The sequence below is a fragment of the Enhydra lutris genome, unplaced genomic scaffold (genome assembly GCF_002288905.1).
Source record: "Enhydra lutris kenyoni isolate GAN:26980312 unplaced genomic scaffold, ASM228890v2 scaffoldscaffold9, whole genome shotgun sequence".
NCBI classification, from domain to species: domain Eukaryota; kingdom Metazoa; phylum Chordata; class Mammalia; order Carnivora; family Mustelidae; genus Enhydra; species Enhydra lutris.
The window spans coordinates 15,948,067-15,964,166 of NW_019154093.1; the positions used below are offsets into that span (position 1 = coordinate 15,948,067).

General features: G+C 37.9%; 1 protein-coding gene across 5 annotated transcripts in view; it reads left to right on the forward strand.

Annotated features, from left to right (window-relative positions):
• LOC111143196 (microtubule associated serine/threonine kinase 2) overlaps positions 1 to 16,100 on the forward strand; it is a 211,087-nt gene that overhangs the window by 68,159 nt on the left and 126,828 nt on the right. For all 5 annotated transcript variants that reach the window (XM_022496734.1, XM_022496735.1, XM_022496738.1 and 2 more), the window contains exon 4: positions 15,871 to 15,902. In XM_022496734.1, coding sequence (XP_022352442.1) covers positions 15,871 to 15,902 — 32 coding nt within the window. The remainder of the gene's footprint in view (positions 1 to 15,870; positions 15,903 to 16,100) is intronic.

Genomic DNA, 16,100 nt, shown 5'->3' on the forward strand with positions numbered 1-16,100 from the left:
TCCCTCTTCCTCTGCCCCTCCTACTGCTTCTGCTCTCTCACTCTCAAATAAGTAAAATCTTAAAAAAATATATTGATAGAAACTTTTTCAGTTGTTTTTCTTCCTTGATCTTTCTAACTCTACTGGTGAGTTAGAACAAAATCAAAATTTTACCCCATCTTGAACAACAGGACTCCTTCCCTCCTCTAAACTTACATGCTGCTTTTGTTCAGTATTATAGTTAAAAAATTTTTTTTCAGGGGTGCCTGAGTGGCTCAGTGGATTAAATTTTCTGCCTTTGGCTCAGGTCATGATCTCAGGGTCCTGGGATTGAGCCCCGCATTGGGCTCTGCTCAGCGAGGAGCCTGCTTCCTCCTCTCTCTCTGTCTGCCTGTCTGCCTACTTGTGATCTCTATCTGTCAAATAAATAAATAATAATTTAAAAAATTTTCACAAATCAGATATTTTTATTACTGTTATTTTATACAATCAGTACTTACTGACATTTATGTACATTTACTAGTTTTCTTGCTTAGTATTCCTTCTTGGGCCTTAGACTTTTGTCTTAGGATCATTTTCCTTCTTAAAGTATATCATGTAGACATTCCTTTAGTATGGGGTAGTTTGTTAGTAAATACTCATATTTATTTAAATGTCTCTATTATGTCTTTGACCTTGAAAGATTGTATGGATACCTAACCTTATGTTGGTTGTCATTTTCTCTCAAACTTTATGCATATTACTCAGCTATCTTTTGTTTTCCATCATTGCTATTGAGAGATATGCTGCCACTGTAATTGTCTTTCCTTTGTAGTTTATGGATCTTATTCTCTGGTTCTTAAGATTTTTTTTTGTCTTTGGTGTTTTTCAGTATTACTATCACTTACCTGGTCTGGATTTAAAAAAAATTAAGCCCACTTGAGGATATTATGCTTCTTATATATGTGTATTCATTTCATATTACCAATTTTGGAAATTTTTTAGCCACCATATCTTCAAATTTTGTAACTTCTTTACTTTTTGCTTTCTGGGATTCAAATTAGACATATATTGAATAAAATTGCTAGACACAAAAGAGTATAGACTTTATATTGGATTTAAGAAAATGCCAAAACAACGAAAGTGATCTATAAAAGTTAGAAGTGAAGATGATGGTTTCCTTGGGGAGTGTAGGTAGTGACTGAAAGCTGGAGGCACAAGGATATTTCTGGGTTGATGGTGATGCTCATTTTTTTAAAACCCTGGCTGTTGGCTACACTACTATATTCAGTTTGTGAAAATTTGAGTTGTATGCTTATGTGTACTTTTCTGTATTTATATTGTTTTTCATTAAGTAGTTAAAAAATATTTGTTGTCTTCTTTCATCCAGTGGGATACTGAAGTACAGGATGTTAATTGTCATCAGCAGTGGAGTCTGAGTGGGCCCTAGAATGTTGTTCTCCACTCCTACCCTCACCCCAAGCAGTGTTATTTATGTTAGTCACACTGTATTGTTTTATTTATAAGTTCTATAAAGAGCTATCTAGTCATTCAGTGGTGAGAATGCCATTTTCTCCCCACTTGATTTTAAGATTTTATTTATTTATTTGCCAGACAGAGATCACAAATAGGCAGAGAGACAGGCAGAGAGAGAGGGGGGAAGCAGGCTCCCCACTGAGCAGAGAGCCCGATGCAGGGCTCGATCCCAGGACCCCGGGACGATGACCTAAGCCGAAGGCAGAGGCTTTAATCCACTGAGCCACCCAGGCGCCCCCCCCAACCTTGATTTTATATGTTAGTTGAGGTGTTGTCTCCGAAACCGAACCCTCAAACTCTACTCTCTGAGGAGTGGAAGGTTGAGTTATATGTTTCTTGAAGCCTGTTAATTTCCTTCTCTAAGAAGAGTGCTGCTATTGCAGTGGAAGACGAATGGGTGAATGAATGAATATGAGTGAGAATTCAACTGGAAACTGTGAGGGAGGCTCAGAGAGGGAGCTGCCTGAGGCAGAGATAGCTTTGACCCACCAGTCCTCTCTATGCTGGTGAACTATTGATGTAAAGGACAAATACCAGTCTTGTGACTCTTGGCTTGCATATTTACTTGTGGGGGTAGCAGTTATTGCCTTTGGACACTTGGCCTTTGTCTTTTCTTTGGAAATATTTTATGGGTTTAGTCATTGTGAATTATGAGTAATGCACGTAGACCATGATTCCCCATGTGAACAGCGCCATCTCATTTTGTAAGTAATACCTTTGGAAATTTGTTTTGTGGACAAGTGAAAGGGAGTGAATCGTTATTTTCCTAGAATTTAGTAAATACAGCTTTCTTTGCAGCTTTAGAATATAGTTGAAGAAAATATGGGAATATCATCTTCAGCAGATAGTATCAAACTATATTAGTTTCAGGGAACCAAAATAGTTGTAATAAAGTTTTAGAGACTTTAAACAATATATCCTTGAGTTTTGGGGATAGAGTTAGTTTTTGGAGAATAGTGCCTTATCCATTAGCTTTACAGCCTTGGTCCAGGTGGGTCAAATTAGGAAAATGCAACTCCTGTTACTAATGATATTTCAGGCTGTCAAACCTTAAGCTTTTCTTGGGGGGTGGGGAGGGGCATTTTTTTTTTACTTTATTTATAGAGCAGTTGTAAGTTTACAACAAAAATGAGAGGAAGGGACAGAGATTTCCCCCATATCCTCTAGACCCCACACATACACAGTTTCCGCCATTATCAATATCACTCATGAGAGTGATATTTTTTTCCCCCCAAGGATGAACCTTAAATTGACACATTATTATCACCCAAAGTCCACAGTTTAATGTAGTGTTCACTCTTAGTGTTGTGCATCCTATGGGTTTGGACAAATGTACAATGACATACATCCCTCGTTAAAATATCATATGAGCTATGGTGAGTACTGTTAAGTGTGTAAACCTGGTGATTTGCAGACCTGTACCCCTGGGGCTAATAATACATCATATGTTAATAAAAAAATAGAAAAAGAATATCATATGAGGGTTCCTGTTGCCCCACATCACCAGTATTTTTTGTTGCCAACATTCCAAATTTGGGGCATTTTTATAGAAGTTGTATAGTGCTATCTCATTATTTTAATTTGCATTTCCCTGATTACATATGATGCAGAGCATCTTTTCATTTGAAAACTTTGTTTTTAAATGTATTTTTTAAAAAGATTTATTTATTTACTTTAGAGAGAGAGAGTTGTGGTGGAGTGGAGGGGGCAGAGGGAGAGAGAGAGAATCCTGAGGAGAGTCTGTGCTGAGTGTGGAGCCCTATGCGGGCTCGAGTTCACGACCTGAGATCATGACCTGACCCAAAACCAAGAGTCAGTAGCTTAACCAACTGCCCCACCAGGGATGCCTAGGTGGCTCAGTAGGTTAAGTGCTTCTGCTTTCAGCTTGTTCCTAATCTAGGGTCCTGGGGTCAAGCCAGAGTCAGTCTCCTTGATCAGTGGGGAACCTGCTTCTCCCTCTCCCTCTCCTGCTCCCTCTGTTTGTGCTCTCTCTCCCTCTCCCTGACAAATAAATAAATTAAAATCTTTAATTAAAACAAAACAAAACAAAAATCTGACTGCAGCACCCAGGTGCCCATTAAATGCATTTTTGTATTCTAACCTTGGGCTGTCTTTGTGAGATAGGCAAAGTAGGTTTTTGTTTTTTGCAAAGTAGTTATTTTAAAAAAATTATTTGTTTGAGAGAGAAAGAGAGCATGTGTATGCAAGCCAGGGGAGGGCAAAGGGGGGAATAGAGAGAATCCCAGGTGGACTCTGTGTGGAGCTCAAAGCCCCTTGTAGGGTGATGGAACCAAACTGAGATCACAACCTAAGGCAAAACCAAGGGTTGGGTACTTAACCCTGAGCTACCCAGGCGCCCCGCAAAGTAAGTATTGTTAGTTGTTATTGCAGGTATGCGGAAAAGAAAAATGAGATTTAGGAAGGCATAATCACCGACCAAGATTTATGAGCATAATAAGCAGTAGAACTGTGTTTAAAAACGTTTCGACTCTGAGCCCTGAGTTTTTATATCGTGTGGAATATCCTGTTAGTATCATCAAGCTGTCTTTACTGTTCTTCAAACTCACAAGAGAACATATCTGTCATTTGTGTCACAATTTATAGAATAAAATACTTTCATATACATTATTTTATTTGACCTTTATAAACATTTCATCTAAGCCTTAGAGGCAGGTGAAATTCCAGGTCACATAAGTTATGTGTTATTGAGCCATAACATGAACTTTATACTGTGTGCTCTTTTCCATGTTCCTTAATATTGTATAATGTAAATACTGTATCATTGAAACCTGTTCTCAGGGTGATGACATTTGAATTTAATGGAACGAGGTGAGTGAAATTAGTTTTTAAACATTAGTTTCATAAGTGTACTGTAGCAGCGTTTACACTGATTTCCCCCTTGGCTTTAGACCTTAAGATAGATTCATACTCGAGTGGAGCTAAAGCACCATAATGCCCAGAGCAGTAGTAACAGTACATTTGCTACACAGGAAAGAGAGCTTTTTGTGCATCCCAGCAGATTTATTTGCTTGCCAGAGCTTAGGGGAGAGGACTGTATTTGGGGATAGTAGTTCCTTTAAAAAAAAAAAAAGATTTATTTATTTATTTATTTGACACAGAGAGAGAAATCACAAGTAGGCAGAGAAGCAGGCAGAGACGGGGAAGCAGACTCCCTGCTGAGCAGAGAGCCTGATGCGGGCCTCGGATCCCCAGACCCTGAGACCATGATGACCTGAGCCAAAGGCAGAGGCTTAACCCACTGAGCCACCCACGTGCCCAATAGTGGTTCCTTTAAGCCCACTTAGTAAACGGTGTTAAAGTAGATTTCTGTGGTGGGTTATATTTTTCTTTCTTTTTTACTATCATTATAATACCTACCAGCCAGAAGACTGTCAGTAAATAAGCGTTGATAACAGAGTATATCCTTTCCCTAGTAAAGCCTCTTTTACCAACCTTTATTGCAGTTGATATTTTTCATCAGTTTAACTCCAAATGAGTAAGAAGACCCTATTTTGAGCATTATAGTGATGATAATGATACTAAGTACCATTTACTTACTTGATTGAGTTATTTTTTTATTCATTAAATATTCATTTGGTACCTACTAGGCTAGGTATTGTGCTGGATGCTAAGAATGTCCTTGTGAGCAAGACTAATCTCTGTTCCTCTAGAGCTAACAGTCATTCTCAGAAAACAGATAATTAAGTAGCTAATGATTGTGAAGAGTTGGAAGTATGTAGAGGTAGGCTAGGGAAATTGTATGTAGGAAGATCTTCCCAGAGGAAATGAGATTTAAGCTAAGGTTCAGGAATGTATGAAAGGAGATAAGGAAATGTATTCCTGGCAGAATAATAGGTGTGAAGCCCTGAAGGTGAAGAGAGGGTATGCCTTGTCTTAGAGATCAAAACTGCAGTGAGACTGGGGAGTTGTACAAAGGACACTGAAGAGGTAGGCAGTAGCAGCCAGGTGGTACCCTGTAGGCTACGGAAAGGATTTTTGAGTTTATCCATTGAGGAGTTTAAGTAGAAAAATGACCCAATCAGTTCTGCATTTTAAAATGATCTTTTTGGCTTTTTGCTTCGTTAAACAAAGATAGTATTAGATAGTATTAGATTAGATAATATTAGACAGATACTAATTACTTGATATTTATATTGATATAACATTAAGGATCCAGAGGAACAAACTAAAAGGTGATGAACTAGGAAGGTAGTATAGCATGGTGCTGGTTTGGACTAGGGGACATGGCAGTGGAGATAAAGTGAAACTGACAGGCTAAAGATAGATCTTTTGGAGGTAGAATTGGCAAGGCTTGCTGAATAATTGGATTGGAAGGTGAGAAAAAGTGAATCAAGAAGGATCTGAACTGAGAGTTAATAGAGGGAAGTAGGTGGGGAATGGGCTAGATGGGTGATGGGTATTAAGGCGGGCACTTGTTAAGATGAACACTGGGTGTTACGTGAAAGTGATGAGTCTCTAAATTCTACTCCTGAAACCAATATTACACTGTATGTTAACCCTTGACAATTTAAATAAAAATTTACAAGTAAAAGAAAAAAAAAAAAAAAGAATGACTCTGGATTTGGTGGTACCATCACTGAAATAGAAAATACAGATGAGCTAGATTGAGTAGAAAGCCAGGTTGAGTTTTTAGACATCTTAAGGACAAGATAGTTATATTTAAGACTATAGAACTCAGGAGAAAGAGATGGGATGAAGATACAAATATGGGAGTCATCTGTAAAATATGTAGAAAGAGTTTCCAGGCAGAGCTTTAAGGACAATTAACATTTAAAGGTCTCAGATGGTGAAGGATGAGCCTGCAAAGGTGTTTAAGTAGTGTTTTCAGAAATAAGAGCTATAACAGGAGAATGTGGTTTTGGGGAAATAAAATTCTTTCAAGATAGAAGAGTGAATGATACTGTCAAATTCTGCTGAGCAGTCAAGCCAGAAAAAGAAACGGTAGACAAAATGCATGGGAGGTTTTTTACATGGGGTCCATTGATAGCCTGGCAAGGATAGTTTATTTTTTATTTTATTTTTTTTTAAGATTTTATTTATTTATTTGAGGGAGAATGAGTGAGAGAGAGCATGAGAGAGGAGAAGGTCAGAGGGAGAAGCAGACTCCCCAAGGAGCTGGGAGCCCGATGCGGGACTCGATCCTGGAAGTCCGGGATCATAACCTGAGCTGAAGGCAGTTGCTCAGCCAACTGAGCCACCCAGGCGCCCTGGCAAGGATAGTTTAAATGGGGGTGGTTAAGTCTGGGGATGTTTGCAATGTGCTGAAGAACAAAGAGGAGGTGAGAAATTGGAGACAGTGAACGTTGATTAATTAAAAAAGTGTGGTTGTGATTAAAAAAATGGGGTGGGAGGGTGCCTGAGTGGCTCAGTCCATTAAGCTTCCAACTCTTTTTTTCCAAAAGATATATTTATTTATTTTTAGAGAGAGATTGAACGAGAGTGAGCTGGGTGTGGGGAGGGGCAGAGGTAGAGGGAGAGAGAGTCCCAAGCAGACTCTCTGGTGAGCGCAGAGCCTGACACGGGGCTCGATCCCAGGACCCGGAGATCATGACCCAAGCCAAGACCAAGAGTCCGATACTCAACTGCCTGTACCACCCAGGCATCCCTAAGCTTTGGACTCTTGATCTCAGCTCAAATCTTTGGTCTCATGGTCATGCATTGAAACCCTGCGTTGGGCTCTATGCTGGGCGTGGAATCTACTTACAAAAAAAAGAAGAAAAAATAAAAGAAGTGTGGTTGTGAAGGGAAAAGACTTGATGAGGCAGTGGTTGAAGAGGGATATGTAGTAATCAAGGGAATAAATTTTTTTTTTAAGGTGGGATAGACATGAATGTGTTCAGAATGCTAATTCTGATCATGAAGAATATGGAGAGTCAAGATATAACTAGTAGATCAGAGAAGCCAGAATGGGATGGGCTTCACCTGATGTTATAATGAATTGTCAGATATTATCATCTTTCTGATATGAAGTGATATATCAAATTTATAGTTATCTGTCTAAATGAGAGTGCTCTTATCTCAGCTAAACTTCTTGACTGTGCAGCTTCCCTCCTTAATTTGCTTTGAATATTCTTGAGCACTTCTTGTTCCACTTTGTCTTGGGCCTGTCTTTATGGTACCAGGGTGCTTGGCATAGAATGTACTCATCTGGAGCCCTGGGCATCCATCTTGCAAGTGCAGGCTTTTGTGGAGGTCCAAGGAGAGAGGGTAAGGAAGAAGGGATAGATCTTCATGGATACATTTCGTTATCTTATCTAAAAGGAACTCAGAGAGGGGCACGTAAGCATTTTGTAGAATTATTATTATTATTACCCCCAAATATAACCCACCTCATGTTACCTATTTAAACTATTCAAGAAGCCAGAACTGTCATACAGGTTCAAAGAATGATATTACCAGTTTTATATAGGTTGTTTCAGAATAAAAAAGAAAAAGAGGACACATTCTCTTACCACATTTTATGAGGATTATGATGCCTAAACTGATAAGGACAATTTGAGAAGAGAAAATACATAGGCAAATCTTACTTAGCAAAGAGGCAAAATCCTCAATAAAAGCCTCCAGACCTAGATTATTTTATTAATGAAAACTGTATAATAGGGGCACCTGGGTGGCTCAGCTGGTGAAGCGTCTGCCTTTGGCTCATGTCATGGTCTAGAGTCCTGGGATTGAGCCCCGCATTGGGCTCCCTGCTCAGCGGGGAGCCTCCTTCTTTCTCTCTCTCTCTGTAGCATCCTCTGCTTATGCTGGCTCTCTCTCTCTGTCAAATAAATAAACAAAATCTTTAAAACAAAACAATGCTGTTTAATAGTTAAGGAAGAAATAACACCGATCTTACACAAGCTCTTTCAGAAAATAGAGGCAGGACCACTTCCCAGCCAATTTTAGGAGGCCAGTATAATTGTGATACCAAAATCTGACAAAGGCATTGTAATAAAATCTAGAGACCATTATTCCTTATGAACATAGATACAAAAATCATTAATAAAATATTAGCAAAGTTAATCTAATGAAGTTGGGTTATACCCAGAAATGTAAGATGAGTTTAATAAGGATAGTCCCCAACTTATGATAGTTTGGCTTGTGATTTATCAACTTTATGATGGTGTGAAAATGATACACATTTGGTAGAAACTGTATGTCGAATTTTTAAATTTAGTATTTTCCTGGGATAGTGGTAATGTAGTATGCTACTCTCCAGTCAGTCACACAATTGATATACTTACAACCATTCTGTTTTTCACGTTCAGTATAGGTTTTAATACATTATGTTAAGTTAGTCAACACTTTATTATAAAATACACTTTATGTTAGATAATTTGGCCATGTGAAGGCTAATGTAAGTGGAAAGAAGTAAAACTCTCTTATTTATAGAGAACATGATTTTTTTTTTTTTTTTTTTTTTTTTAGTTTATTTCAGAGAGAGAGGGAGAGTGTCCCAGCAGGGGAGAGGGGCAGAAGGAGGAGAGAGGGAGAAAACTCCCTGCTGAGCGGGGAGCCCGATGCAGGGCTTGATCTCATGACCCTTAGATCAGGACCTGAGCCAAAACCAAGAGTCAGACACCTAAACCGCTGGCCACCCAGGTGCCCCGAGAACGTAATTGTTTATACATAAAAATCCCATGGAATCTACAAAACAGCTATTACAACTAATAATGAATATAGCAAAGTTGTAGGACTCAGTCAATATATAAAACTTGATTGTATTTCTATATTAGAAGCAAGCAATTGGAAAACATTTTATTTACAACAGCTTTAGAAATATTGACTTAGGGGTAAGTTTCACAAAAGAAGATCTTTTTGCTGAAAACTATAAAACTTTGCATAGAATAATTAATGTAGATCTAAGTAAGTAGAGAAATACTATGTTCATGGGTTGGAAGACTCAATATTAAGATCTCAGTTTTTTCCAAATTGGTCTGTAATCCCAGCAGACATTTTTGTACAAATTAATAATTTATATGAAACAATTTATATGCAAATGCAAAGAATCTAGAATGTCCAAATCATTCTTGAAGAAGAATGAAATTAAAAGACGACGTGGTCTGACTTTAATACTAGAGCTACAGAATCAAAGTGTGGTGCTGGCACAGGGTAGAAAAATGGAGTGCAGTAGAGAGTCCCAGAATAGCCCATTCTATTTTAATTTGATTTTCAACAAAGGTGCCAAAGAAATCTGATGGTGGAGAGATGGTGTTTTCCATAAATGGTGCTGAAATAAGTGGATATCTATATGGAAAAAAAAGTGAACCTTAACCCTAACTCACATATTACCCCCCAAATTAATTCAAAATGGATCATAGGCCTAAGGGCTAAAAACCATAAAGCTTCTAGAAATAAAATATAGAAGAATATTTTTGTGCTCTTGGCATGGGCAGAGTTTTCTTAGGCAAGATCCTGAAAGCATTAACCATAAAAAAAAAAATGGATGAATTGACCTTCATCAAAATTTAAAACTTTTGGAGCGCCTGTGTGGCTCAGTGGGTTAAGCCTCTGCCTTCAGCTCAGGTCATGATCTCAGGGTCCTGGGATCGAGCTCCGCATTGGGCTCTCTGCTCAGCATGGAGCCTGCTTCCTCCTCTCTCTCTGCCTGTCTCTCTGCCTACTTGTGATCTCTGTCTGTCAAATAAATAAATAAAATTTAAAAAAAATTTAAAACTTTTTGCTCATCAAAAGACACCAGTAATGACTTTATTAGGCAAGCCACAGACTGAGAGAAAATATTCATCAGACATATCTAACAAAGGACTTGGGTCTAGAATATATGAAGAATTCTTTTTTCCCCCCAAAGATTTTTATTTATTTATTTATTTATTTATTTGACAGAAAGAGATCACAAGTAGGCAGATAGGCAGGCAGAGAGACAGGAGGAAGCAGGCTCCCTGCTGAGCAGAGAGCCTGATGTGGGGCTCGATCCCAGGACCCTGGGATCATGACCTGAGCCGAAGGCAGAGGCTTTAACCCACTGAGCCACCCAGGCGCCCCTATATGAAGAATTCTTATAACTCAAAAATAAAAAGATAAATAGCCCAATTGTAAAAGGGGGTTCATAAAAGAAAGATGGTTCATAAAAGAATATGTACTGATGGCTAATAAGGCACACAAAAAGAAGTTTAACATCATCATCATTAGTCATCTTCAAAATGCAAATTAAAACTCAATGAGATACACCTACGTACTCGCTACAATCTAGGCTAAAATTTAAATACTGATGGCACATATTGGCATGAATGTGGCACAGTTCTTGGGATGAGTATAGAGCAATTCTTATTATTAGTAATTATTATTACTATATTAGCTAGAGTGTGGAGCAGTTAAAATTCTAATACATTGTTAATGAGAGTGTAACTTGGTATAATCACTTCAGAAAAAGATCTGGTAGTTTCTTATAAAACAAATTTACATCTATGCTATAACCCAGTAATCCCATACCTAGGTATTTACGCAAGACACACGAAACATAGGCCTATTAAAAGACTTGTACAGGAATGTTAATAGCTCAAAACTGGAAATAACCCAAATATCCATTAGTAGGAGAAAAGCTAAATAAACTGGTATATTCATATGAATATGAATATGAATTTCATATGAATGTTTCATGCAACATATGGATGAATTTCTAAAATGCTGTGCTGAGTGCAAGAAGTTTTATATACAAGTGTTCATACTTCTTCCATTTAATGAAGTTCTGGTACAGGCAAAACTAATCCATGGTGGAAAAATGGGAATAGTATTTGCTTGGGTAGGGTAATAATGGTTTGTTGGGAATTTACCAAAAAAGGATATGATGGAACTCTCTGGATTGATGGACATGTTCTGTATTTTGTTAGGGATTTGGGTTACCTGGGTTTTACATTAATTAAACTTATCATCTGGCATACTTAAGATTTGTGCAGTTCAGTGTAAATTTATTTCTATCTGTATATCCAACATGAAAGCATAGTAAATAAATGCTGAATTCTGGGTAATGATATACATGCTTAAGGGTCCGCTGATGTTTGTAGTCTACTTGAAGATGCATTTTGTTTTTTAAAAATGAATGGGTGGCTAAATATGTGATAAAGCAAATATAAGTGTACCTTGGAGATATTGTGTGTTCAGTTCCAGACCACCACAGTAAAGCAAATATTGCAATAAAGCAAGCCAAATGAGTTTTTTGGTTATCCAATGCATATCAAAGTTCTGTTTACACTATAGTCTATTAAGTGAGCAATAGCATTCTGTCTTAAAAAAAAAAAAAACCTATATAACTTAATTTAAAAATACTTTATTGCTGAAAAATACTAGCTACCATCTCGGCTTTCAGTGAGTTGTAATCTTTTTGCTAGTGGAGGGTCTTACATTGATGTTGATGGATGCCGACTGATCAGGATGGTGGTTGCTAAAGGTTGGGATGGTTGTGGCAGTTTCTTGAAAAAGACAACAGTGAAGTTGCCACATTGACTCTCTTCCTTTCATGAATGATTTCTCTGTAGTGTGACATGTGGTTTGATAGTATTTTACCCATAGAACTTCTTTCAAAATTGGAGTCAATCCTCTCAAACTCTTCCACTGCTTTTTTTTTTTTAAGATTTTATTTATTTATTTGATAGATCACAAGTAGGCAGAGAGTCAGACAGGAGGTGGGAGGAAGCAGGCTCCCTGCTGAGCAGAGAGCCGGATACGGAGCTTGATCCCAGGACCCCGAGATCATGACCTGAGCAGAAGTCTGCCACTGCTTTATCAACTAAGTTTATGTGGTATTCTAAATCCTTTGTTATTGTTTCAACATTCTTCACAGTATCCTCACCAGGAGGAAATCCCATCCCAAGAAACCACTGTCTTTGTTCATCCATAAGAAGTAACTCCTCATCCGTTCAAGTGTTATCATGAGATTGCAGCAATTCAGTCAGACCTTCAAACTCCACTTGTAATTCTAGTTCTCTTCCTATTTACACCCCATCTGCAGTTACTTCTTCCACTGAGATCTTAAGCTCCTCAAAGTCACCCTTGAGTGTTGGAATTCACTTCTTTCACATTCCTGTTCATGTTGATATTTTGGCCGCCTCCCATGAATCACGAATGTTCTTCATGGCTTCTAGAATAGTGAATCCTTTCTGGAAGGTTTTCCATTTACTTTGCATAAATCTGTCAGAGGAATCACTACCTATACCTTGCAGAATGTGCCTCTTAAATAATAATACTTGAAAGTCAAAATTACTCTCTGATTGATGGCCTACAGAATGGTTGTGTTAACAAGCATGAAAACATTAATCTTGTTGTACATCTCCATCAGAGCTCTTGGGTGACCACATGCATTGTCAATGAGCAGTGATACTTTGAGAGGAGTCTTATTTTTTTCTGAGCAGGTCTCAACAGCAGGCTTCAACTATTCAGTAAACCATGCTATAAACAGATGTGCTGTCATCCAGGCTTTGTTGTTTCGTTGATAGAGTACAGGCAGAGTAGATTTAGCATAATTCTTAAGGGCCCTAGGATTTTTAGAATGGTCAGTGAGCATGGACTTCAATTTAATTCACCAGCTGCGTTAGATTCTAACAATAGAGTCAGCCAGTCCTTTGAAGCTTTAATGCCTTGACCTCTTTAGTTATGGAAGTCCCAGATGGCATCTTCTTCCAAAATGAAGCTGTTTCATTTACATTAAAAATCTTTTGGGTAGCGTAGCCACCTTCATTAAATATCTTAGCAAGATCTTCTGGACAACTTACTGTAGCTTCTACATCAGCTCTTGATGCTTCACCTTACATTTTTATGTTAAGGAGATGGCTTCTTTCCCTACAGCTTAATGGACCTACTTTTGCTTGCTTGATACTTTTTTCCTGCAACTTCCTCATATTTCTTAGCTTTCATGGAAAGGAAGGGAATTAGGGCCTTGCTCTGGATTTTAGGGAATGTTGTGGCTGGTTTGATCTTCTATCCAGACTACTCAAAATATCAGCAATAAGGCTGTTCTGCTTTTCTTATTCATGTGTTCACAGGATCAACTCTGGATCAAGTGCAGTGTCAAAGTTTTTATCTATAAGTTGACTCTAAAATTTATGTGTAAGAGCAAAACCCCAAGATTAGGTCTCATAATTTTCAAGAGCAATAACAATGTGAATGGACTTGCCTTACGAGTATCAAGATTTATTGTCAAGCTATACCAATTAAACAGTGTGGTATTGGCACAGGGGCTGACAGTACAGTGGAACAGATTATAGTCAAGAGAGACATCCCTGCATTTATGGAAACTTAATGTTGTACTGAAATTGTACTTCATTTAACAAATGACCTAAGATAATCGATCATTTATATAGAAGAAAATATGATAATATTCCTATTTGTGTGAAAAGAAACCTACAACTCTTTTAGGAGAAAATATAAGCAAATATTTTTATGTGGCTGTGTGTTAGAGATGTATTTCTTATGTATAAAAAGTAATATAAGGAGAGATTGGTAAGTTTGACTACATAAAAATTAAATCTTTTGATGACACCATTAAAAATAAAAGTAAAAAAAAAAAGTAAAAAAGATTAGACTGAGGAAACATTTTCAATGAATTAACTTATGAATAATTATTATCCAGAATATATCTTATAATTCAATGAGAAAAGCAAAAAATCTAATAGAAAAATGGGCTGAAGTATAAATAGGCTGCTCACTGTTGAGGAAACCCTAGTGGTCAGTAAACACATGAAACCTTGCTTAACTTCACTAATAGTTAAAGGAAATACCAATTAAAACCATACTATGATGGGGGTTGCTTGGCTGATTCAGTTGGTAGAGAAGGTGTCTCTTGATCTCAGGGTTGTGGGTTTGAGCCCCCACGTTGGGTGTAGAGATTACTTAAAAATAAAATTTAAAAAATTTGAAAAAATTGAAAACCCTACTATGATCAGAGCTAATAGATTGGTAAAAATGGAAAAGTCTGGGGTGCATGGGTGGCTCAATCCAGTTAGGCGTCCGACTCTTGATTTCAGTTCAGGTCATGATCTCGGGGTTGTGGGATTGGCTGTGTTTGGCTCTGCGCTCAGTGCGGAGTCTGCTTGAGGTTCTCTCTCCCTCTCCTTTCCCCTCTGCTTCTTCCCCCTTTATATATAAGGACTATATAAATATAATCTTTAAAAAATTAAAAAGTTGAGGCATCTGAGTGGCTCAGTCAGTTGGACATCTGCCTTTAGCTCAGGTCATGATCCCAGGGTTCTGGGATCGAGCCCCACATCGGGCTCCCTGCTCAGAGGGGAGCCTGGTTCTCCCTCTCCCTCTGCCTGCTGCTCCCCCTACTTGTTCTATCCTTCTCTCACTGTCAACTAAATATATAAAATCTTTCTTAAAAAATCAGAAGGGAAAGCTTTTTTAATAAAAAAATTAAAAAAATTAAAAAGTCTGCAAATACCAAGTATCGGAGAGTATGTGTTCAACAATTACTTTTTGAGCATCTACTATATGTCAATCACTGTTCTAAGTCATTCAGATGTACTAGTAAATAAAACATACTGAGATCCTTGCCCTCATGGAGCTTTGATTCTAGTGGGGGAGTATAGAAAATAGGCAATAAGCATAATTAAATTACATAACATGTTAGTGATAAATGTATTGAAAGTATATTGGTGATATATTAAAAAAAAGTTATAGCAGGGTAAGAGGTTGATGGGATGGTAAGTTGCAATATTATGTAGGGCTGTCAGGTTAGTAGACTTCATGCTCAAGTAAAAATTGAGCCAAGATTTTTGAAGCTGTTAGGGAGTTAGTCAAGGAAATATTTGGGGGAGGAGCAGCATTCTAGTAGAATGCACAGATTAGCATTAAGACCTTAAAATAGTAGAATGCCAATGTGTTTGACAAATAATAGAGTCCAGTATGGCTGGATCAAAGTGTGCAAGGGAGGGAGGAGGTCAGAGATAAATTTTGAAAGCAAATCACTGAGGCCCATCTGTGACTGGTGTTCTCACACCAGTGGTGTCTATAGTCATCCCTTTGTTATATTACTTTCTGTACTTCTTTGTCTAAAATGTTTCCTAATTAAAGAAAAATTCCATGTCGTTTCTTTCTTATCCCGGACTCTTAATGACGGGTGAATACTTTCTAATTCATCAAGTTAATGGCTCGCCCAATGTGTAGTTGGAGTAATCTCCACTGGTGAGATGGTTCCATCTAGTGGGGAAAAGGCTGCAAGTAGTCTGAGACGTTCCCTTTGGAAATAGTTAAACTGACTGTTCTTTATTTTGCTGAATTTAAAAGATAAGGGAAGAGGTTATTGTTTGGAAATAGTTTTTGCTCTTGTTAAGATAATGCTGTAGGACATTTAATGCAGACCTGTAGGACTTAGGTGTGTCCTTATTTCTGTGTAACTTGTGTTTGTGCTTTGTTTTTCAGAAGGAGTTGAGCCTTCCAAGAAGAGGCAGCTTGTAAGTTGATGATTATTATGATTATGATTATGAACACTAGCTTAGGAATCCCTCCTGGGGACCATTGTCAGTTATTATTTGGAGGAGTCCCATATATTCCACCCCTCCCCCCCTTCTTATTTGGGCCAGGGAACCTGGCAGGCCAGCCAGTTTCTCTTGCTAGGTCAGAAACTCTGATTTCCCTCACCCCTTCTCACC